The sequence below is a fragment of the Lampetra fluviatilis genome, chromosome 1 (genome assembly GCF_964198595.1).
Source record: "Lampetra fluviatilis chromosome 1, kcLamFluv1.1, whole genome shotgun sequence".
NCBI classification, from domain to species: domain Eukaryota; kingdom Metazoa; phylum Chordata; class Hyperoartia; order Petromyzontiformes; family Petromyzontidae; genus Lampetra; species Lampetra fluviatilis.
Window position 1 is genome coordinate 20406367 of NC_136275.1, and position 22838 is coordinate 20429204.

The following is a 22838-nucleotide window of genomic DNA, read 5'->3' on the forward strand; positions in this document are numbered from 1 at the left end:
AATATTCTCTGTCACACTTGATCTGTCGATTGACTTTGGTCTACCCATTTGGTCCTGGGTGGACAGGTGGAGGAGTTTGAAGGATTTACGTTCTTCAATGTTTCAACTGCCATGCCAGGGCATGAAATCGAACCAATGACCTCTGAATTGCAAGTGCAGAGTGATAACCATTACACCATGGCACCATTCCAAGATAATGTAAATTGATGAGAAATGCAGCTGCCAAATTCACCACGAGGCATCTGCTGGGCTTAAGTGAACGGATTAACACTGCTTCACCGTACAGATTCTAAGACAAGCACTAGGCATGTAAGAATGTATCCATTCATTGATTAAAATGTATTATTAACGTTCCAGATACGTGCGTCAAATTGCACGTGTGGAAATCGATTATATACCATTCCTCTAAATTATACACAAATTATATTTCAATGTTCAATTTAGGATTACGGAGCAAACTAAACTGTGCAAATGAGACAGAAACAAATAGGAACACAAACCAGACGACAATAAGACACAAATTCCACCCCATTAATTAAATGACCCAAAATTCTGAAAAAGACTCAAATAGGCTAGAGGGATGGGGGGGGGGGGGGAGAATTGCATTTGCCTGGGCAAACAATCTTTATGGAAGACATTTGAAGAAAATAACCGTCAGAATGCAAGCAAGTAAAAAAACATTTTCAAATGAAGTGCAATTTTATTCAACAAAAACGCACCATTCTGACAGAAGATAATATGGCGGTAATAATAATAATAATAGTGTAACATTCTATGCAGTGCTTGCAACACAGTACGCAATACAATGTGTTAACACATCCAAAGCATTACCATCCAACAGACTTGTCATTAGATGGCGTTGCTGCATGCTTCGCATTAAATGTGTTTGACAACCATTAGGGGCATTAATGATTTAAGTGAATTTTAAATGCACATAAAAAGCCCATATCCCACATGACCTTTGTCTGCACGAAAACAACATGGAAGGTGGCTTGGAATGTAAATAAATTAATTTATTCCAGCGTTCAAGGACAGTATTGTCCCATGCCAGCCTGTAGCATTGCTAACTGCCATTCTCATCTCGCTACATATTCGAGGATGCCAAACATTCTCAGCGAGAAAATCCACATTTTCTGGATAAATCCGATGAACAACCTTTTTTTCCCTCAAATTGTTTTACCAGTGTATTTCTTCGAGTTTTAAACCCTGGCTTTTTTGGATCAAAATACCATGACAAAATGCACATCGTATCTGCGAAGTATTGTATTATGACTGCAGGTATTGCGGTCTATGCAAACATGACTCCTTGTAAAAAGGTGTCAGTTTTGTTGCCAGATAGAAGGGTAAAAAAACAATTATCATATTTTTACTGGCAAATGAGGTTCCCATAGTGTAGATGCTTGCCCCGAACTCTCATACTCTATGGTGCATTGTCTTTGAGTTGTGCGCCTTTTGGCGTCATCTGGTCCAACCCATGTGAGACTAGACTCTAAGGAAAGCTGTCTCGGGTGTGGACCAATCAACTTCAAGGACAGTGCACATTATCCGAGTTATGTCTTTTTGTTTGTATTATGACTGCAGGTATTGCGGTCTATGCAAACATGACTCCTTGTAAAAAGGTGTCAGTTTTGTTGCCAGATATAAGGGTAAAAAAACAATTATCAAAATAAACGTGAACTGAAAATCACATTGCAGGGTTGTAATGATGCATCGACTTAACACTCGAGTCCTAAAGCCATTAATGCCTGCATCGAATCGCGTGTGTAAATATCAATATTTCACGACTGCACTAGCGCGTGTGTGTGGTATGTAATTGGATTTCCGTGACCTCTGCAGCTGCTACACTCACCATAACGTTAAACTGAAATGTGATTATTAAATTCAATCACAACCCCGAACCATGACAATTCATCGAACTGCCTGCGGGGAGCAGGTGGGAGATAAATCCCTACACGCCGACGAGATAAAACAATTAACTTGTTTACGAAGGAAAGCCTCATTGAGGCTCAAGACCGTTTAGTAGGAGGCTCCTGCCATGTGTATGCAGTAGGGGGGTGATGTTGCGATCATGCCAAATGAGTAATTTGCAATAAAAAAAAAGTTGCATTGTGATTTTTTTTTTAGCTATGGGAGGAAACCAGAGAACCTGGAGGAGACCCATACAGAAAAGGGGAAGAACATACAAACTCGACACAAAAAGGGACCCGAGTCAGGAATTGAATCCAGGCACTTTTTGCTGCGAGATGTCAGTGTAACCACTGCACCACCCTGCTGCATGTGTTACACAGTGTGGAGTGGGAGTGTAGCGGTTCGCGCGATGCGCAATGAACCCCCGCGACCCAGGTTCGTAACCCACTCACGGCCAACACCAGTGATGAATATCTGAACTGTACTGGGCCTCCCCTAGGTCGACTCGACCGCGAAAACATCACCACTGGGGAGACAAAGGTGGTCGGGCATGATGCTGGCCACCGACCCCTTCGTGTACCGTGCCGGTCTTCATAGATGCTTGCTGACAACACTTGCCCCAACAGTCTTTTAAGGCTATACGGAGGATCTTTGTATTTGTCTGTGTTTATTGTCCATAAATACATGTACAAACATTCAGTGCTATGAACATGTTGCACGTAAATGAACAGATATGAAGGATCATCAGGGAAAGTAGTTGCAAATTCCCTGTGCCAGGTGTTTGTGGATTGTAGGGTTACTGTGAATAAGCTGACGATATAAGTACTCATTAATTATGTTTCTCTCTTGGCCTGTGTCTCTAGTGAAACCAGGAGCACACAGCTCCACCTCAAACTGCTGGAGTCCAGCCATTAACCCCAATTAATTATATACCAAGAGCTGTCATGCAATGGCACTTTAAGCACATTATTTTATTTGATTTTTTTTTAAATGAGGCCAACATTTTTTTGTTTCAGATTTATCCAAAAGTAAAACGTCATGAAAAAGTCACATGTTGCATCACATCAGTGATTTTTCTCACCAAATGTGTCAGCATGAAGATACGTTAAATAATTAACGTGTCGAAAAAAATCTAGATCGGAAACATACCTTCCACAGATATCTATCCACCACTGCAAGCATCTTACCCGCACCAATCGGGTACACAAAGGGGATTTTTATTCATTTATTAGAAACACTGTGTCCTGCATTGCAACTTTGGGCATATGGGAGGAAGCTGAAGTATCAGACAAAAACTCACACGTACAAAGGGATGCAACTAAAATCTCCACATTGTTTAAGAACCGAATGCTGTACTTCCATCATCTGGCGACCTCGCAACGCAAACCTACAACACCTGATACTGATAGGAACCTCCTAGTTACACCAGCCCACAGGGGATTATTGTGTCCGTCCGTCCATCGTGCAGGGAGTGGCTGGGTGGGGAGGGAGGGGCTGGGTGGGGAGGGGAGGGTGGGGAGGGGCTGGATGGGGAGGGGCTGGTCACCCCGTGGTGCCCTTATAAAACTCAACGTTTAACCTACTCACGCCGGCTTGTGCCTCCCATCCAATGACTAACCAGGCTCAACGGTGCTTAGCTTGTGTAACAGACTGTTCTCACACAGGACATGGAAGCATTTTACATCGAGTAGGTAGAGAAGGCAACAAACAACAGGCATTTACATAAAAATGAAACAATTATTTTCCACTAACTTGGTTGTTTATAATGACCAAATTATCTTAACTATGCTATTTGGCGATATTAACCACTATCAATAAATAAGTGGTGTCACCAAAGGAGAGAACAGGTTTTTTGAAAAGCCACTGCGTGCTCAGTGTGAGTTATCTACTCTGTATTAAGGCTTGAGAAACTATATTGGCTACATAGGATGCGAAAGAAGTTCAACATACATACATACAAATATACCCCACAAGATCCATCAGGCCATTGTATAACTGCATCACTGATCTAAGATCTGTTACACAGGGTGGCTGAGTTTAACACATCGGCTTTCGCGACCAATTTTATTTATCATAAAGGTTTTTGGGTTAGATCGCGTTATTTATAAATGTGTCGCAACCCTCCACCACCCGACACGGCCAGAAATCAGAGGTGGCGGAGGGGTGGGTGAGGGGGTTATTGTAATTATATAATAGATTAGTAATCAGTTAATTGTTATAATTAGTAATTAGTTGTAGATTAGTAATGAGTTTTAATGTGTATTATTTAATAACTGAACCCAAACACTATACCCAATCATGTGCAGAAATCAGAGGTGGCGGAGGTGGCGAGTTATTGTAATTATATAATAGATATAATCTGCACATGATTGGGTATAGTGTTTCGGTTCAGTTATTAAATAATACACATTACAACTATTACTAATCTACAACTGATTACTAATCATAACAAGTAACTGATTCCTAATCTATTATATAATTACAATAACCCCCCTCTCCGCCTCTGATCTCTGCATCTGATTGGGTTAAATGATGACGTCACCCTGCTGCTCTATTTAAGACCGGGAGCAGGTGGATGGCTTCACCATTCTGGCAAATTGCACGATGATGCTGGATGTAATTACCAGCGAAACATCGTACTCAAACATTTTAAATGTTGTGGATTCACTCTTCAACACACCGGTGGGCTAAAGTAGTGAACTATTTGTCTTTTGTCAACAATTAAGCCGTGTAGGGTGGCTTAATTGTGTAGTATTGTGTTTTCTTTCAATGCCCTGGTTAAGGTAACAAGCAAAAGAGACCTACAAAAACAAGTAGATAGCTAAAAAGCTTAAAACTATTCGTTAAAAAAAACACAATTGGCTAGAGATGTGAAACAACAATATAATTGATTTATTTCCCTGTATATGTTACTTGCGAATGACGCTCTTCCTGGTCTCTTTGAGCTCTCACCTGGGTCAATAACCATGAACTCGCCTCTAGACAGTGCCGTATTGTTTGGTTGCAAGAAAAAAACCCCCAAAAAAATCATTTGCTCAGGTTTGTGAAGCAGCGATCCAAAGTACAAAACTATGAAGATAACCACCCCCTGATGGAATGCAGCAATGTTGGCAGTTGCGCTAAGGCTCAATAGCCTGGATCTTTGGTTTTGACTTTGGCAAGCAACAACAGAAAATGCAGACGTTGTGAAACGGGCACCCCATCAGCCCATGGGGCCACTCCCGTGCGCGCTCAAATTTGATGATTGCAGCAAAACGGTCCTCGCAATTTTTTTACAGAACGTAAAATGTGGAATACATTTAAAAACATAGGCACTCAAAGAGAGGAGATACAGATCCGAGGAAAAAAATCCCAGAATCCAAATAATTATTTAAGGACATTTAGATATATATTTTTTGTAAAAAAAGGAGACCTTTATATATTCCTATAGAAAAAAAAAATATCCCAACAGTCATTGTGTCGTGGAACTCCGTTAGACAATGCCGAGCCACACTGACGCGACCGACGGATGGATAACAACATCAAAACGTGTAAAGTTACGGTCTTGTCTCTCACCACCCCATTCAGCCATAGGACGTGAACCCATTCGGCCTCGTGATGAACATCTTCGCTCGTGAAGCCAACGTAGAGCTCTTCTGGTGAATTACAGTGCGAGAGCCGTTCTATCATTCAGCAAAATAAATATCTGGCTGCTTGCTGCTCTTCTTTATACGCTAAAGAATGTTCGGCATCTGCGCTGCAAAAGGCTTGGCCATGCAACAACAGTCGCGTTGCTCCTTTATGAGTTCCATTCACTTTGATGCAAAAAAAAGTTATCATAGCACTTAAAGCAACAGCAATAGAGTCTGGGAAGGGTTTTCAGACTGTTTCATAAATATTAATTATAATATATGTTTTATCCGCTTTATGGCGCTGTATATTATGTTTAGGAACTTAGAAAATTACCGAAGGAATCCTTTTTGTGTGTTATTTATTGTATACTGTTTATAGCTTATATACAAATAACATGCATAACACACCTTTGAAAAATATGCCCTTTGCATATATATATACCATGCATATTTACTGGAAGTATGCAATTTGTCTTGACATGCCATGCTCATGGCTGTGCTTTTATCTGAATTATGGAAATGGATACACAAGTGCTTCAAATAAATATTTCACGTGGTTAATGTATTATTTGGCAAATTTCTATTATTTTGGCATTACCAAACAGAATATGAATTTAAGTTAGACGCTTTTAGAGGTGAAGGATTTCAGGAAAGGTTTCATACACGTAAAAAAAAGTCTCTGGTAATATTTAAATAATTTTAGACGTTTCTCGCAATGGAACAATATTTACTTTGTTATTTTCTCTGCAATGCCGCTAATGTTTATTTTGAGCTTTGTAATAATGTGGTCGATCTGCTTCTCGTCTGCTGTATCCCCAGTTAATATGTACGTATAACCTTTAATGCAAACATGTCTTTCAATCACACTTGACATTGAGAGCCCTTTTCTGAGGTCCCACTCACGGAACAAGGAGACCCAGCCTCAACGAGTGGCGCAAAAAAAAAAATCCCTTCACGAAAGTTTCCCATCATGGTCAGCACAATTCACATCCGCACATACAATGTTATCTCCTGACGAGAAAGAAGGCAGTGTAACGATAATCTTCACCTTCTCGTTGCCCGTATTGCCGACGTAATCTTGCGGGGCGTTGATGATTGGGGCGACGGCGGTTGCGCCAGCGGTGGCGGCAGCGGCGGCGGGCACCATCATCCCGTCGGAACCGCCGGCCCTGGCCCAGCTGGAACCTCTCTGCAGTGTGGGCGAGGTACTTCTGTTGGTGAGCCGGTTCCTGAACGCGCGCTGGATCTTGATGGCCGCCAGCTCCTCCTGCCAGCGCCGGAGTGTGCTCGAGGTGGGTGCGAGCGTGCCATTACCGGCGGAGCCGCTGTCCATGAAGCGCTCCTCCATCTGCAGGCGCATCGCGTCCATGCCTTCGCCCTCCCCCAGCACGCGCTTAGTGAGCGCGAACAGAACCTCTAGGCAGTGGATGCGGTCACCGGCCACGATGGGCAGGTCGAGGGCGGCGATCGCCAGATGGTTGGGTTTGGGCACGCGCAGCGGGTCATCCAGAGAGTCCAAAAAGATGGAGAGATTTTTGTAGGCTATGAACTGCGTCACCGTGGGATCGAACTTGCCCCACACCTCGTAGAAGGCCTCGAAGTCGTCCTCGCTCAGGGGCTCGGCGCTCTCCTGCGTGGCGATGGCGAAGTTCTCGAGGATGACGGCGATGTACATGTTGACGACGATGAGGAAGGAGATGATGATGTAGCTGACGTAGAACGCCACGCCGAAGGAAGTGTTGCCACAGTTGCTCTCGACCGACGTGCCCGGGTGCTTAAAGGAGCGGTCGCAGTTGAGCGGGAACGTCGGCGCCAGCAGCCCGTCCCAGCCGGCCGACGTCGTGATCTGGAAGAGGCAAAGCATGGCCCCGCCGAACGTCTCGAAATTGAACATGTCGTTGATGCCGGCCTTGTGCTGCAGGTATCCGAAGTTGGACATGCCGAAGATGGAGAAGATGTACATGACGAGGAAGAGGAGCAGGCCGATGTTGAAGAGCGCCGGCAGCGACATGAGCAGCGCCAGCAGGAGGGTGCGGATCCCCTGTGCGCCGCGGACCAGACGGAGCACGCGCCCGATCCGGGCGAGCCGAACCACGCGGATGAGCGTGGGCTCAAAGAAAAAATTCTTCATGGTCTCAGCAAGCCCCATTCCTGAAAGGGTGACCCCCAACACAAAACACATCGCAGCTGTGTATACGAGATGACTGGTCGGGAGGCATTCACTCACTTGCCGTCAGCTTCGGTGTGAAACCGGTCAAAAAAAGGGTACTGGAAAAGTGAGTAATTAAACGTGTGATGCTTCTACTCAGTACCCTTCAAACCTCCAGATAAAAAGTTTAATTGGTGTACACTTTAAAAAACAGAAAGTTCAACAATTTAACCCCCATTTGTGTTGTTTACCTTGGGGGGGAGTTGATGGTCTAAGCAGACTTTCAACCAAGATTAAAGATTAAAGAGTACAAACTTCCAGATTCTCATTCAGGTGCTGTGCTGTTGCCAGAATTTGTACTCCGTGTTGAAGTGAAATGTTGCTTCATTGGCGCAATTGATACATGACGCAGGGTAAAATATTTGAATGACATTTGATTGTATTATCATCCAAGACGTTGAACAGTTTATTCTAACTGAATCACAATGTAGGACTTGTTGTTTTGATTTTGTGCCAAAGCACGACCAATTCAGGTTTCCCACTCCCTTCCTGCCCTCCCCCAAGAAATTAATGGCACCTCATACTTAATTTACATCATCACATTGCTCAGAATGCAAAATGAGACGAGGAAAATGTTAACTACTTTCAAAGAGTCGATGAGCAGGGCACATTACAACCACAGTGATTCCTGTGGTTGTAATGTGACATAGAAAGAAAATAAATTAAATAATAGAATACGACGTTTCGATTGCAACACAAGCAATCGTCATCAGGTAGAACTAAATTTAAGAGAAAGACAAAACACAGACACGGAGACACAAAGACAGACACACAAGCAGAGAAATACAACACAGAGACACACAGAGAGACTTTACCGAAAGACCCAAAGAGTAATTCCTGCAGTCACGAAAGCTTCAAATCACAGTGATTCCATTATGGATACGTTGGTAAGTGGCAGATCACTAAATTGCAAGACGCGGTCTCCACTTGGTGTGGAGTGCATGGTGATCGGTCGGTACATTAGCACTGACTGGTGATTACGAGGACGATTAGATTATCCTCAAAGCACAAAAGAGACGATGTCAAACACCCAAGGGCTCTTTGAGCCACACAAAACACTCTATAGACATTTTACTGCCATTTCCGTTGCATTGACATTTTAAAGTGATAACAGCAATGATGTATAGCCTTTTTGTGTTTGCAGTGCGAGTTATTTTGACAACTTCATAACGCTCGTCATTGAAGGCCGGTGAGACGGCGAGTTTGGGTGGGGTGGCCAGGACCGTTGAATAGGAAATTTGCGCTCAGGCTTTGTATCAGCGATACAGAACTCCATTACAGATTGTGTTACGAAACGGTGACAATTGGAGTCTGCATAACCAAATCGTAATCCATTTCCTTTGTTGGAAAACATATAAGAAAAGCGTTTTAACCACAATAGAATCAATTGCTTTAAATGTAAAGTGCAGTTGTGACGTGTGAAGGAATGCAACAGATGTTTTTGGGGCCTTTTTATGATTGCTCATCACAATTTACAACTGGATGACGTTCCAAAAAAAACTAACGGAAATAGCTCTATCAAAAACACTTGATAGCGTGCGAACATTGAGGTCAACCGTTGCCAATTGTGCAACCTTATAATCTTCCAAATTAATTGGTACACGTCGAGCAATTAAAGAGGAGAGGATATATCATATAAACTGGTTTAATTCACAGCTACTGCTGTGCAAATCAATCCCGTTCTCGTGGTCTACATTTCAGTCTTCACCCAAGGCCGACCAAATCAATTTCTCCATCTGAAGGTTTTTTTTTTTCTTGGCAATGCATTGCAGCGTCTCACAACATTAGCGTCCGATTGTCGTAAATAATACATCGTACACGGGAGAAAAAAAACTCAAAAGAGGCCAACCATCTCCTCACCCACAAAGGACATGACGATGACGACAATGTCAAAAATGTTCCACGCAAACTTGAAGTAGTATTGTCGCAGGGCGAAGAGCTTGAGCAGGCACTCGGCGCTGAACATCGCGATGAAGATGATGTTGATGTAGTGGAGGGCGTTCTCCATTTCCTTGCTCTGGCTGTCGGTCTCGATCATCATGACCAGCATATTAAGGCAAATGAGCGCCATGATGGTCACGTCGAAGGCCTGGGTGCCCACCAGGTCGTAGGCAAGATTTTGTAGCTTATTCTGCACGCCAAATCGACACCACACGAAACGGGAGCATTCATGTTTAATGATTTGTCCCCGCTGTTCTGTTTTTTTTTAATATTATCTCTGTTACAATAAGGAATATTCCTGGTCAATGACCAGATCGGGTGTCACCAATCCAAGTGTAGTTTGAACCCCATTCTGGCAAATACACTAGAAAAAAATAATTCATATTTAAATTATAAACTCTTTTTTGGGAAGAAAAAATAACACAGCTGTCATTACAAATATGTTGACGCATTGAGCGAGTATATCTTTAAAAAATAATAAGTGTATGCAGAAAGGTGTCGTGGATGCATCCTTGCGAGCGACTGGAGTTCAGTAAATACATCTGCATTCAATAGCTTTCGCAAATACTGGAATGTTATCGTAAATGAGCCTCACATTTAGCGTTGGCGCCTACTAATGAAAGGTAGCAGACCTTTGCAGCCAATAATTACTTGGCCAGCCCTGCCCAGACTCCCAGAACTATTTGAAAATTACTCATGATGATAAAATCATTCGACAGCTTCTGACACCTATCAAAGTAAATAACTGGAACATTTGTGGGAGCCGTTTGTTTTTATTTGCATTGTTCTGAAGTATTTTTTCTCATTAAAATGTAACAGTTTATGGAGAACCATTAACTTTCCTCAGGAGCAGCAGAGTGCAAATCGCATGTCAGAGAAGATACCATGGGCTAAGACACAAGTGATCCTCCTGGTGTCTCAGTTAATCTGTCACTTCACCAGACAACCAGAGAGTGCTCTTAAGCTGTGCAAGCACACACCGATAGCACACACCTGGCACGGGAAGGCAGCAACAAGCAATAACTGTAAATGAACAGAATTTTATTTTTTTACATTTGAACATCGCAAACTACTCAAGAACAGTTGTATTTGTCTCAGATGAGGACCTATTAGATGTGTGGCCCATAGGGATTTGAACCAATATATGCCTCTTCGACTGTGAGATTGAAACCGGGACCCAAACACCCCCTTTTCAGAGAAATGCACAATAATTACATTCACCAAAAGCTCGTGCGCGCTAATGAGAAGCCCACCAACCGTTTCACTGGGTTAAAGAGTGAGATCCAAGGCCCTGGAGGAGACTGGTACTTACATGCGGCCTAGGCACAGGCTTTTGTGGTTTCTTTGAGCGGAGTTTCTTCATTGCACTGTGGAATTTCCTTTGTTCTTCTGTCAAGAATATATCTTCCCCTCCTATGTAATGCATCAAAATATATGGCATTCATGTTTTGCATTTAACTCTCCTCTCACTGTAATTGACAAACATGTGAATCTGCCTACTGTGATTTTAGTCAAATTAATAACATAACAGAAATATGAACTAATGACTTGTGAAAATAAAATGAAGAATACTGTGTCATTATGTAAATACAGTTGTAAATTGGTCCACTTAAAACTGAAAGTGTGAATGTAATATGGCGGGTTTTAAATAACAACATGTATTATATGTAATGTTCTAAATGAATAGTGGATTTAATGCTTGGAGTAGTAAATGCAGCTTTTCACATTACTTATAATTCATGGAATTCAGCGGTCATTAAATATTTCCAGTAACCATAAAAATCCCCAAATCGACCACAAGTCTGGTGAGTCTAGCATGCACGCAAAGCAAAACATTCATGTTCAACATATGGAAATGTGAATGTTGATGTTTGTGGAAGAAAACAAGATGCGAAGATACCTATCTTTTTCTTTTGCTGGTTGAAGTTATCAATGATGACACCAATGAAAAGGTTGAGGATGAAAAATGCTCCAAAAGTAATGAAGAAAACAAAGAAACCGTAACTGTATTTGTTTTCCTCAAACTTAGGCTGTTCATCGTACTGTGCGAAACGAGACATTGAGATCAAGGTTATAAAATGCTGCACTGCCAGTTACCACATATCAACAAACATATAAATGAACCTTATGGCGGGACCCCGGGGTTCCCATAGGCCCCGGCTCTCGCATAAACATTATATTATAATGTAAACAAAAAAATTGCTCTTTTTCAACAATGGGTTTGAAGGATGGTGGCAAGTGTTGTCTTTGTTAAACTATGCCTTTAAAACTGAAAACAACTTACCTGCAGTAGCTCTATTTAAATACACTATCGAAAAAAAATGTACACCCCTCTGTCAATCATCGTGTTTCTCAATGTGGATTTGTGAACACACTTTGTAAACAGTACGTGAAATAGTGCGCGTTTTCAATGCGCTGTTCATATTGTAACAAGCGTTTATACCAATGTTACTCTACAGAGTCGTGGGTCATCGCTCCTCTTATCCGCATTCATATGAGCGGTACTCGGGGACTAGGGCTTAACCGCAAAAAAAAAACCTATCTGCACAGATGCATACGGACGAGAGAAGTATTATCAAACAGGAGGAATTAACGGTGCAACGCACCTCATCTGTTAAATATCTGCAGGTAATAGGATTGTCATCGATTGATCCTGGCTGCAGACATTGGTAGGTCTCAAATAATAATGAAGATAAGAGAGCAGTTACACGGTATTATGCATACCGTTATGACAAATAAAGGACTTAAGTCGTGTAGGCAGTTTGAGCAGCTTTGGATAAGACTTATGATCCTTTAGATTTGAAGCTTTCGTGACTGCAAGGATTCATACTCTTAGTTCTTTCGGTAAAGTCACGTAGGTAAAAAATGAAATTAAAATTAATAAAAATAAAACAATAAAATCACGACGTTTCGGAGGCAACACAAGTCTCCGTCACAGCCAGATTTGCTGATGCAGCAAATCTGGCTGTGACGGTCCCACCTGATGACAGAGACTTGTGTTGCCTCCGAAACGTTGTGATTTTATTGTTTTATTTTGATAAAAATTTTAATTTCATTTTTTACCTACGTGACTTTACCGAAAAAACTAAGAGTACTTATGATGCTGCCCATACCCCAGCATGGAGTGCATTCGCTTGTTCAGCTCTTCTGTGCATTCGTCCTCGCTGCGCTTGGACACGACATGACAACAGAATGATCCGCGCCAGGTGGGTCGCGGCGTTTATGTGCGCGTTGGGACGGAGTCGCCAAAAGTAAATAATTTAATGAAGATTTTGACTTCCGTTTATTCGGGACCCCGGGGTCCCGCCATAAGGTTCAAATAACTGAACTATGCGTAAAAACGTTCACATCGTCAAGGGCTGTTAAGTATCTCCATGAGAATTGCAATGCATGCATATCAACATGGCCTTTAAATTTCGATTTAAAGCTTTCGTGACTGCAGGGATTCATCTTCTTGGTTCTTTCGGTAAAGTCACGTAGAATTGAAATAATAAAATAATAACAAATATTTTTTATTATGTTTTATTTTTATTATTTTATTATTTAAATTCTACGTGACTTTACCGAAAGAACCAAGAAGAACATGGCCTTTAATATCTTATGAAATATTTTCCCAGGTTGCTATTAGAGATTGGAAGGAACGTGACGAGGAAGCACAGCCATAACTTCAGCTCTACCAAACGTCGTGTGCCGGGTAAGGAAACATTTTCCAGGTCACTGACACGGGCAAACCCGGTGAAATGAAGCCCTGAAATTAACAAATGTGCATATTAGCATCATCCAGTGATTGGTAAGTGGCTCTGTAGTGAACCAAAGTGTATCACGACTGGTCAGAGAGGCTGTTTCAGGTGCAAACATTGGGGTCAAAAGCTATTTTATTCACAACAGACACAAGATAAAAAAAAATGACTTATCTTCTTGGTGGCATCAACTGCAGCAGACATGATGTCTATCCACCCCTTGAAAGTAGCCTACGGATGCAAGAGCAAACACAGAAAGAAACACTCGCACGCACGGTAAGTTGATCAGTCGCTCGCACGCCACCGCAGGTGGGGGCATTTCTCTTCTGTCAGCGCTGCTGTCAATATCCTCAGAAGGTTGGGGAATTGTATCAAAAAGAGAATTAACATTTTAAAGGATGAAAAATGAGGCGTTCTTTTTTTTTTCGTACTGTAAGTCGTGCAATTTTACGGGACCCTTTCTCTACGTGTAGGCAGATTTGAAAAATGCGAGTAGCATCTAATGTTCCATATTATCTGAGAAAATGTACTTGATTTCCATACCACCGGCAGAGCGAGACTTAAGTAAACAACTGCAGTGGATGTTAGGGTTATGATTTAGTGTAGGGCGATGGAGAGGGGAGTGTGTATATATGCTATCGAACCCTAGGCATGACTGTGGGTGATGACATTAACACAGAGATGTTTAAGTTGCATGAGTTTCAGCCCCGACCTATGCTAACCCGCCAATGCAGGAACATTGCACGTCGATTTGCCCATCTCCAACCCCCACCATTAGGCAGACACATTAACAGACGTGAAGTAAACTATAGAAAATGCACGCTATCCACAGCAAACACTCCTCACCCAGGTGCAAACACTCCTCACCCACGTGCAAACACTCCTCACCCACATGGAAATGCACCCTATGACCCCCCCCCATCGCTTTGCTATGGCTGGGCATAAACGAGCAATCATGCCTCCCATTGTAAACACATGATTTGGTGATTGTACTGCATTGGCAGTCGTGCACAAGCACAAATAACAACATTTTTCAATAACTGCCTTAAATGTAAAAAAGACATGTAATTTGGTGACATTTGGGGCAATGGTCTTTCAAATTACTTAAAGAGAATCCAAAGAGAGAGAGGGAGCGAGTAAGAGCAGGCGAATGCAACTGCCAAGCCCCAAGAGTGTAAAGTGTATTTTCCATCTCTTGTCCACTCTATCTCTCTGGCCTTGCCATAGCTCAAAAAATCGAACTCTACCGTCACCTGGCCATAGGGCATTGCGCAAACCACTGCTGCATTAAATTGGACAATGAGAACGCACACATTGTCACGGGGTGACGTGTGCCACGTGCCCACGACCTCTTAAAAGCGAGCCGCCAATCAGAGGTCGCAAACGGGTTTTGATTCCTTACCCGTACCCGGCCGCACCAGGGTCGCAAACGGGTAGCCGTACCCGGCCGGGCACGGGTAGCCGGGTATCGGGTAGGGTACAGGTATCGGGTACCCGGTTGCGACCTCTGCCGCCAATACAAGCCGGCCCACACTGAGAGGTGCAAGCCAGCTTCAAAGTGGGGCTGCATGGGGGGGACATCGCACACATTCGCCCATGCTACACTCGCCACAACAGCCGCGCTGCCTCATGGGGGTCAATTAGAAACGGAGGCGCGTGGGCAGCGGCATTTATCCGAGGTCAATTTGAGCGCCAGTGCTGTTTAACATATAAATATTTGCCGAGGGTAGCACAACTTAACCACGAGAATACGTTAAACCCTTGTTTTGTTTAAAAACAAACAAACAGTGCGATCACTTCCTTCCAGCTGCAAAGGGAGGGTGAGGGGCAGAGGGAGGGAAGGGCAGAGCTCTTGAAGCATTTGGTTAAGGAACGACCAAATGCTGGAACGTTCCAGAAAGAGTGCGGCACACCTCAGGGTCTGCTTTTCCAATGGTTGTGTAAATGCTGAACAAGGCATGCACGAATAGAAAAAGTGATCATATATATATATTTCGATTTAAAGCTTTCGTGACTGCAGGGATTCATCTTCTTGGTTCTTTCGGTAAAGTCACGTAGAAGGGAAGTAATAAAATAATAAAAAAATATTATTATGTTTTATTTTTATTATTTTATTACTTCCCTTCTACGTGACTTTACCGAAAGAACCAAGAAGACATATATATATACATGAATGAAGAAACACATTTTGTGCATAATGCATCAACTTACAACTTGCAGCAAGGCCAGGTACCCCGTGGCCACGTTGTCGAAATTAACGGGCATGTTAACCCAATCCTGCGAGGCATTCACGTCGCATTCATTCTTGTTTCTGACGACCGAGCTGTTACAGATCTTCATGTCGGTCTTGTTGACGCACTTGTAGAATTTCCCCTTGAAGAGGTCGACGCCCATGATACTGAAGATGAGCCAGAAGATGAGGCACACGAGGAGGACGTTGACGATGGACGGGAATGCCCCGATCAGCGCGTTCACCACGACCTGAATTCGCGCGCGCGCCCAGCGGCAACGCCAGGAGGGAAGAGGAGCAAGCTGAGTGGCAGGTGGCAGGTGAGAAGGCTGCATTCTCTCCCTCTCTCTAACCCCTCCAGAGAAATGGTTAACTTTTCTCTGCACACCTGGGCCTGCCACGGCAGAATGCGTCAAATAGCGGCGCAGGTGCGGGTGTTAATTGTGGAGCGCACCGCACTCTTTTCGGTCGGCGGTATGAACTTGGGCGATAATTTTTTTTGCGAATGGCTTCGAATGTAAATATTAACGGGAACTTTCATAAGCAAATTTCACCCCTGAGCTGTTATTTGTTGGAGTAAAAATGTAAAGTTAAAATGTTTTCTTTTTTAACCCAGGTTAAAACTCAAGAGATAAGCTCAGAGATAAGTTACAACAATGAAACGAAACAATACGAATGCAAAATCAACAAAATAGAAATAAAAAATACCGTACAAAGCATCAATATTATTTTCCTGTAACAAATGGTGGCTATGATACATTACTTTAAACACCGTTAAAATTGTTTATTAGGTCAAATGAACATTTCGGTGATTTTGGCACGAGTATGTAATTAGTACCACCTGGTTTAGCTACAGCACCATTTTCTGCATCTCCAGCAGCACGTGGCATGAATTCATCAGGGAACTGTCAGTACTAACCCAGGTAAAATGTAGCTGTTCACTTTTTAACGATAAGCATCATTTGTACACTGTATGTAAAAAAAAAACATTGTAAGGGACTTTAATACATAAAGATAAAAAAATACACTATCCAGTGATGCAAATCTGACGTTTGTGCGCACACAGCATACCCTCATGCCCTCAAATCTTGATAAGGCTCTGAGTGGTCTGAGAGCCCGGACGGTCCTCAGAGCTTTGATGGCACTGAGCTCATCGTACTTGAGCAACGTGGCAACGAGCGATGTTACGGACACCTGCGCACGACGGGAAAGCGTGTTCAACCGCGAACAAACATCACCGAAGGGTCGATTTCAGAGTGCCCCGATTTTATGGCTGCCGCAACAATTGCACGGGCATTAATTGTCCGCAAACATCCGCTCCGCTGCAGAGGAAAAAATGAATTAGGTCATGGGATGTACATGTCCGGTAAATGCATCCTGCATATTTTCACTTACTTCCACTGTGCCTTCAAGGTGGCATACTGGCACAGTGGTGGCTTTACAGCAAGAAGGATCTGCGTTCGAATCCTGACTTGGGTACCTTTCTGTGTAAAGTTTGTAGGTTCTCCCCTTGTCCTGCACGGGTTTCCTCTGGCTTCTCTGGTTTCCTCCCATAGCTAAAGACATGCGATGTAATCGGTGTTGGATAAACATCCCCAATGCTGTACCGTCTTAAGAATATTTGGATTCGGTGTGGATTTCTTGGGTAAATAATTACTGTAATCATTTAAGGAAATTGGCAAGCACATTCACATAGCCATATAAGTACTTAGTGTTTGAAAGAACTCCATGCAAATCCAAAGGAAATCAAGAGAAGAATTACTGTTCCATAACACAATTCAATTTACACACAGGTGAACTGACTGATTTCGCAACGTTCAATTTTCTCTTTTCAGCTCGCCGCATCAGTCACTGGGTTGCCATTGGGGTAGTAGCAGAATTATCTCAAGTTATTTTCATGAAAATGTCTTGCTTTTATGCCGATAAATTGTATAAGTTATCAAATTCCATCGTGGAATTGTTTCCATCCTGGCACCCTGGGCTGTAATTTAGGCATCGTGTACGCTCCTTCAACGGAGGAGAAAAAACAAAGCAACGCAAACTCTCTCTTGAAGCCCTCTCTCCGCGAGCGGACCTCGGCATTGGCGTCTAGCCCCTGAACGTGTCGCCGTGCGCATGAAACAGAATCTCACCTTGATAGTACCGCGTGCTCTCTGTGCAACATCCTGATACAAGTGTGCATTCAGAATACGTACTCTTTGGTTTTTTCGGTAAAGTCACGTAGGTAGAAAAAATAATAGATCACGACGTTTCGATCGCCACACAAGCATTCGTCCTCAGGTGGGATACGCTTTTCATTGAAGTAGTGTAACAGGAGCATGGCCGAGTGTAAACCTTCTGTATTTTAATTAAATTGACAACTTATTTTGACTTAAAACCTCATTGTGTGCATCCTGGATGCCCTTATTCCACGTATTTTAAAGGACACGTACATTTGTATTCGTCCGTTGCAAACGTTTAAATTGTACAGACCTTTATCAGTCCATTACTGGATGAAGGCATATTTTTCCAGGGGGGTTTGTTTGACTTTACTTTACTACGCTGGCCAGAGAAAGGCTGGTGAACGGTGGGATGCAGGGGGGGGGGGGGTGTCCAGTGATTGCTCGTCACTGACGTTATCCGCGGCTGAAAATCAAACTCAGGTGGGTGAGTTTATTCGAGCAGCACGTGACCAACTGTACCACTTTTTTTAAAGAAATACAGAAATTGAAAAAAGCTGGTGAGCAGCAAGAAGAAAAACAATACAGTGCTAGGAGGGGGGGGGGGGGGGTTGGAGGGGTTGGGTGGCTGGTGGGGATAGCAGCACGTACCCCTACGATTAAGAAGTCGAGCCAGCACCACATGTTGGTGAAGTATTTCTGCAATCCGTACGCCAGCCACTTGAGCAGCATCTCCAGGATGAACACGTAGGTGAACACCTTGTCGGCATATTCGAGCACTATCTGTATCGTCTTCCTCTTAGCGATGTAGACATCTTCAAACGCCTACACGGGTCACAACAACAACAACAACCGCCATTCGCCACTAAGTGGCGGTGACGTCACCACGACGCTTGTGCCAGGCCAAGTGCACCTTGAGGCCACGTGAAGTGTCGAACGCCCGCTGGCAGGAGTTCACGGGGCAGACCCACGTGCCACAGGTCGACTGAACGAGATGACCGAGATGACTGGCTGATGCACCACCTGTGCCCCCTACTGTACCAACTTGCTGTGCTTTAGCCACCCGGCGCTCCGCTCGTTGTTGTGAGCGTCACTCCCCCGCCCTCCGTTGTTGTTGGAGGGCGACTGCCTCCAACTGCCCAGTAGCGTCCTTCACGAGCCTCCTCCACAGAGGCCGATCTTGACACCGCTGGTACCAGTCATCGGCAAGTCCACTCAGCTCCACGTCCTTCTGTACCACATCACTCCATCTCTTCTCTAGCCCGTCCCGCGCCCGTTTAGCCCCCTCGATCCGGCCGAACAAAAGCTGTTTAGGCATGCGGGCTACATGACCCAGCCAACGCAGCCTTGCACGGGTCACGCACACACATACACAAATATCTCGCATATAGCCTTCAACAGACTGTTCTGGCAAGTGTTGTTAGCGAACACCTACGAAGGATGATACGGCCTAATTCATGTAAAATGTTATTTAACCCTTTCCACACAAAGGCCTGCAGACACCAGGAGATAAAGGCTCTGCCAAAAGTGTCAAAATCATAGCCAAAATAGCTACACAAGTCAGGTCACAAATGTTGTACTCTTCAACCAGCTTCCCATCTTCCAAATACCACAAGCCACCTAATTAAACACAAGCAGGGGAGAGATCAGCCAAAAGGATTGGTACTGGCATGAACGTCATTTGGCATGAATCTTGAAGTGTGCTTCCAACTGGCATGGATACTCACCAAGACGCCGCTGCTTAGCAGTATCATGAAGATGATGAACGTCTCAAACCAGTTATGCTCCACGATGATGAAGCAGGCCTTGCGTAGGGTGGACCAGAACATGCCCACTTCACTCGCCTCGCCAGAGGCACAGCAGGGAGAACGAGCTACGCACCCTGAGCAGAACAGTGCCGTGGCAAAAACTCACTCACGTACAAAAAGGAGGGAGTTGACTGAGAGTTCAGGACACTTAGATCCTGGGTTCTAATTTCAGGTTTCAAGTTGAAATTTTGCCTAATTAGTGAGAAACCCCAAAAAATTACGGTGGTTTAAAAAATAAAAAAATTGGCGCAGTCTTCAGTTTTGACCTCAGCCCTCCGCACCTAATCATGGGTGGCTGCCTGGATTCAAACCCAGGACCTCAGCGATACCACCTCAGTGCTCTGACCCTCAAGCCACCAAACCACCTCCCACCAAAACCACTTGTATATGTAATGCTTTGCATTATATCTTTGCTTTGTATAATATACATAAAAACGAATTTAACAGCTCTTGAGGAGCATTTATGGGTAATAATACATATAATCGATTTCCATTAATCTTTTATACTTTAATAATAAAATGGTTTGCCTTATTGGCCTCCTGCACTTACACAGCATCATTTATTTAAGGAAGCAAACTGTGGAATGGTTTCAACCTTCTGGGTATCATCAGGAGAGGCAGGCTTGTTGAGGAAATACTGCAATTTTGCCAACCCTACCTATTTTAATGATAGGCTGCCAAGTTTTAAACCCTTTTCATCATAAACCGATTGCATCTTATTTTCTTTTCTCAAGATATTTCTATCACGGTTTGATTGGCTTTGAAAATCAATAAGCATTAGAAGGGGGTAATAAACTATAAAATATTTTTTTTATTTGATTTGACTATCAAATATTTTTATTTTACCAGGTAAGGCCCACTGAGCTATGAAACCTGGCCACAAATGATAGCCCAATAAAGTGGCTTATCACATGGAAATTTATAGCAGCCATCTTAACGTGGAGGAAAACAACCAGAGGACCCGGAGAAAAACCCACGCAACCACGGGGAGAACATGCAAAACTCCAAATATAGACATCAGGGTGGGGATCGAACCCACGACCGTCCTATATACTAAGCGAGGTAGTTAACATCTTGCCACCGCGGCCGTCCTAAACATCGGCAAGCCTGCCGCATACATCGCTGCAGTTGGAGAAGTTGCTACTGCTGTCATTCCACCACTTCAGGTGTCCACCAGACACAAGGGAATCATGATCCTTACACTGTGGGAAGCAATCATCCAGTCTGTCCTTTTCCTTCTCTTGCTGCTGCTGCTGTTCAGATGGCTCCTTCTCAACTTTCTCATGATTCCTTGCACTGTCCGCATAGTCAGGCTCGTCGTAATCATACTTCCACTCCTGAATCTGCACGTATGGATAAGACACATTGTACGGTTATTATAGCCCTCTCTATGGAAGATAATATGCTGATGATGGTGGAAGTGTTTTCCAAGTGTAAACAACATATATTATTTCTTCACGCTCTAACAGCAACAGGAGGAAGCAAAGGAGAATGTACAGAAAAGGAAAAAGCAGATGAGCAGGAAGAAGAGAAGAACATAAATCTATGCAAAAGTAGAGGAAGATGCAAACCAAGATCAGGAAGAAGAACTGAAAGAAGGTGATGAAGTAGTAATTAAACTAAACTATAAACTAGTTTTTATTTTACCAGGTAACGCCCACTGAACTGTATAGCTTTTTTTTTAGAAGCGACAATGGCCACAAATGATAGCTAACCGAAGTGGCTTATCGTGTGGAAATGTATGGCAGCCAAATACTCTAAACGCATGACGTTGATTCTAAATGTGGAGGGGAAAACCGGAGGACCCAGAGAAAAATCCAAGCGACCACGGGGAGAACATGCAAACTCCTAATATGCAGGCGTCAAGGTTGGGATCGAACCCACGGCCTCCTGCATACCAGGTGAGGCAGTTAACATCGCCACCACGATGGGATCTTATTTAGGGTGGTGACGCGGGCCACTGGTAGCACATTCGTCACTTGTTTCAGAGACCCGCGGTTTGGTCTGGCAGGTCGCACTGGTTATTACTGTGTGTATTAAATAAATAATACGTGCCATCTGCTTCCCAGTGGACAATGACGATCCCGTGATGTTATTCGAAAAGGAGTCGGCCGTCGTGCACTGACGTCACTGTCCATATTTGCGAAATTTGAAAATTGCAGCACAAATTACTTAACTGGGGTTAACACACGTAGCAACTGTGGTTGACACATGTAGCAAACCACCGACCGTGGAACTATCCGCAGGCTGCTGTCTTGATCACAAACGCCAAATGTGCTGGATCATTGACGTGAGTAGTACAGAAATAAGAACATGAAGAAGTGTCAGAAGAAGCAAAAAAGAAGATTCCGAAAACTGTACGAAGAACTAGAAGGATAACAAGAAGACAAAACGTTCTCCCAGCCCCACACCCGGTTCCTCCATTCCCCTCCTCTCCCCTGTCCCTTTAATTTTCCCAGTATGTTAGTTATCTTTCGCCTTACCCTTTTCCCCTCCCCATATAAGCTTTCATGTCTCCCGCTCGTGGTCCCCACCTGGGTGGGGCAATGAGCCGAGTTTTTTGCCGAACTCGGGCTGCTGTTCGCGGAACTTTCTTACAGAAGAACAAGAAGATAGCCTTACCTCAATCATCTCGTGCTCCGTCTCGGGCATGGCGAGCGTCACGTGCTCGGCTGAGCAGCGCACTCTGCAGTTGCCGCCACCGCTGCTATGGGCCGGGCGCATGCACGAGCGTCGGGCCACCGCCACCGTGCAGGGCTGACCCACGCGCCGTACTGGCGTCGTGCAGGCGCCTGCCCTGCACCCGTTGGCGACGCCGTCCGGGCCGCCGGCGTCCTCCCTCGTCGTCTTGGCCAGCTTGCAGAAGAAGGCGGTGAGCGTGGCCCTCGTGAAGGCCGCCGCCCTCCGGATGCGGTCGATGGCCAGGTGCATGTTGGATGCATCGGGCTCATCCTCCGATGCCGCGAACTTATCGGCGCTGAAGGAGCTCAACAACAGGGCCAGGAAGAGGTTGAGCACCTGAAAGTAATGAAATGAAAAATTACTTAACAATAAGTACATTTGAAGAGAAAAGTTGAACTAATGGCAAGCACACGTTTACACCTGAATGGTATAAAACAACTTGGGCATTATTGTTATATAACTGTCCTTGTTGCATCACAGCACCGTGAGAGATGGTGACGCATTGGAGTGGCCTACATCCTGCAGTGGATTGACTATGACTGATGATAGT

The 22838-nt window shown here is 44.0% G+C and overlaps 1 protein-coding gene across 1 annotated transcript in view; it reads right to left on the reverse strand.

Annotated features, from left to right (window-relative positions):
* Positions 1–738: 738 nt before the first annotated feature.
* LOC144933847 (sodium channel protein type 2 subunit alpha-like) overlaps positions 739–22838 on the reverse strand; it is a 40262-nt gene continuing 18162 nt past the window's right edge. The window contains exons 14-24 of the mRNA XM_078859057.1: positions 22229–22624; positions 20808–20949; positions 19526–19680; positions 18450–18623; positions 16711–16833; positions 15621–15890; positions 13584–13640; positions 11570–11708; positions 10982–11082; positions 9589–9859; positions 739–7670 (exon numbers count right to left, since the gene is read on the reverse strand). Coding sequence (XP_078715183.1) covers positions 6472–7670; positions 9589–9859; positions 10982–11082; positions 11570–11708; positions 13584–13640; positions 15621–15890; positions 16711–16833; positions 18450–18623; positions 19526–19680; positions 20808–20949; positions 22229–22624 — 3027 coding nt within the window. The 3' untranslated portion in view covers positions 739–6471. The remainder of the gene's footprint in view (positions 7671–9588; positions 9860–10981; positions 11083–11569; positions 11709–13583; positions 13641–15620; positions 15891–16710; positions 16834–18449; positions 18624–19525; positions 19681–20807; positions 20950–22228; positions 22625–22838) is intronic.